The sequence below is a fragment of the Haliaeetus leucocephalus genome, unplaced genomic scaffold, assembly GCF_000737465.1.
Source record: "Haliaeetus leucocephalus isolate CR32 unplaced genomic scaffold, Haliaeetus_leucocephalus-4.0 Scaffold186, whole genome shotgun sequence".
Taxonomy (NCBI): Eukaryota; Metazoa; Chordata; class Aves; order Accipitriformes; family Accipitridae; genus Haliaeetus; species Haliaeetus leucocephalus.
The window spans coordinates 355,027-356,815 of record NW_010972622.1 but is presented as its reverse complement, the minus strand read 5'-3'; the positions used below and the strand labels follow the sequence as shown (position 1 = coordinate 356,815).

The 1,789-nt window shown below is 64.3% G+C and overlaps 1 protein-coding gene across 1 annotated transcript in view; it reads right to left on the bottom strand.

The window, feature by feature from the left end:
* The window catches only part of MAP3K12 (mitogen-activated protein kinase kinase kinase 12), a 9,458-nt gene that overhangs the window by 3,686 nt on the left and 3,983 nt on the right, over window positions 1-1,789 (bottom strand). The window contains 3 exon segments of the mRNA XM_010565152.1: window positions 316-453; window positions 935-1,051; window positions 1,263-1,394. Of these exon segments, the coding sequence (XP_010563454.1) occupies window positions 316-453; window positions 935-1,051; window positions 1,263-1,394 (387 nt within the window).

The window sequence follows — 1,789 nt, the reverse complement described above, 5'->3', positions numbered from 1 at the left end:
ATGGACCCACACGTCCATGACTCCTACCCAAAAGACCCAGGTGTCCAAACCTCCAGAACCTCCCCCTCCCCAAAAGACCCCAGACCTCCCCACCCCAAAGACACCAGGCACCCAAGACCCCAGACCAAAGGACCCAGTATCTGGGCTCCCAGCCCCCCAAGCACCCACATGTCCCCAGCACCCCCAACCCCGAGGGACCCACATGTACATGCCCCTCCAAGCCAAAGCACCCAGGCACCCAGACCCCCCCCACCCCAAAAGACCCAGGGGCCATCCCCCCGCCCACCCTTGAGGGACCCAGGCGTCTGGGCGCACCGCTTGCCGTGGGGCGAGAGCTTCTGGGGGACATTGCGTTTCTTGATGAGGGTCTCGACGGCGTTGCCGTGCAGAAGCCCCCGCGGCGCCCGCGGCTTGAAGAGCCCAGGGTAGCGCTTCTCCAGTGCCTGCTCCCGCCTGCCACGGGCCACGCGTGGGCACCCCGCACCCCAGGGACACGGCGTGGGGTGGCCACGGCCTTGGGGTGGTGGCCATGGGGTGGGTAAGGGCTGGCCATGGGCTCAGGGGAGCCATGGGGTAGATACAGGGTTGGCCATGGCCATGGTGCAGATATAGGGTTGGCCATGGGGTAGATACAGGGTTGGCCATGGCCATGGGGTGGCCATGGGGTAGATACAGGGTTGGCCATGGCCATGGTGCAGATATAGGGTTGGCCATGGGGTAGATACAGGGTTGGCCATGGGGTAGATACAGGGTTGGCCATAGGGTGGCTTTGGGGTGGATATAAGATTGCCCGTGGCCATGGGGTGGTTATAGGGTTGGCCGTGGGCCATGGGCTGGCTATGGGATCGTTAGCCATGGCCAACGGGTCCTACAGGATTGACCATGGCCATTGGCTGGCTATAGGCTTGGCCGTGGCTGTGGGGTGTCCGCTCACCTGAGCAGCTCCTTCTCCTTGAGCTCCAGCTGCAGCATGAGGGCGCTGAGCTCCATGTAGAGGTTGTTGGCACGCTCCAGCTTGCGCTCGTAGTGCTCCCGAATGTCCAGTGCGTGCCTGGCACCCAAGGCACGTATGGCATCGGCACACGCACCCCACCACGCACAGGGCCAGGTCCCCAACATCCCTCCCTGTACCCCAGCACCCCCTGATAACCCCTGCCCTTGGTCCCCCATATGTCCCTGATGCCCCAGTGCCCCCAGTATCCCCAGCTGGTCCTCAGAACCCCATGTCCCCAGTGTCCCCGTGTCCCGCAGACGGGCCCCACCGGAGCTCTTCGCGCCGGCGGTTGATGAGCTCCTCCTCCAGCCGGTGCAGACACGTCCCCTCTGACTTGATCTTCTCAAAGTGCAGCTTCACCTCCTCCCGCCACTCCGCCTGCGGCACACGGGCACCAGCTACCAGGGGCACTGGACACCCTGGACACCAGTTACTGCAGGCACTGGGCACTCCAGGCACGGGGTACTGCAGGTACCAGGCACACTGGGCACTGGCTACCATGGGCACTGGGCACCACAGGTACCAGCTACTGTGGGCACTGGGTGCCCCAGGCACTGGCTACTCCAGGCACTGGCTAACACAGGTACCAGGCACCCCAGGCACTGGCTACCATGGGCACTGGGCACTCCAGGCACTGGCTACCCCAGGCTCTGGTAGCACAGGCACTGGGCACCCGGGGCACTGGCTATGGTGGGTGCCAGCCACCATGGGCATGAGATACCCCAGACACCAGGTACCCTGGGCTCTGGGATTACCTGGGTGCAGCTACTCTAGGCACTGGGATATACTGGGCCT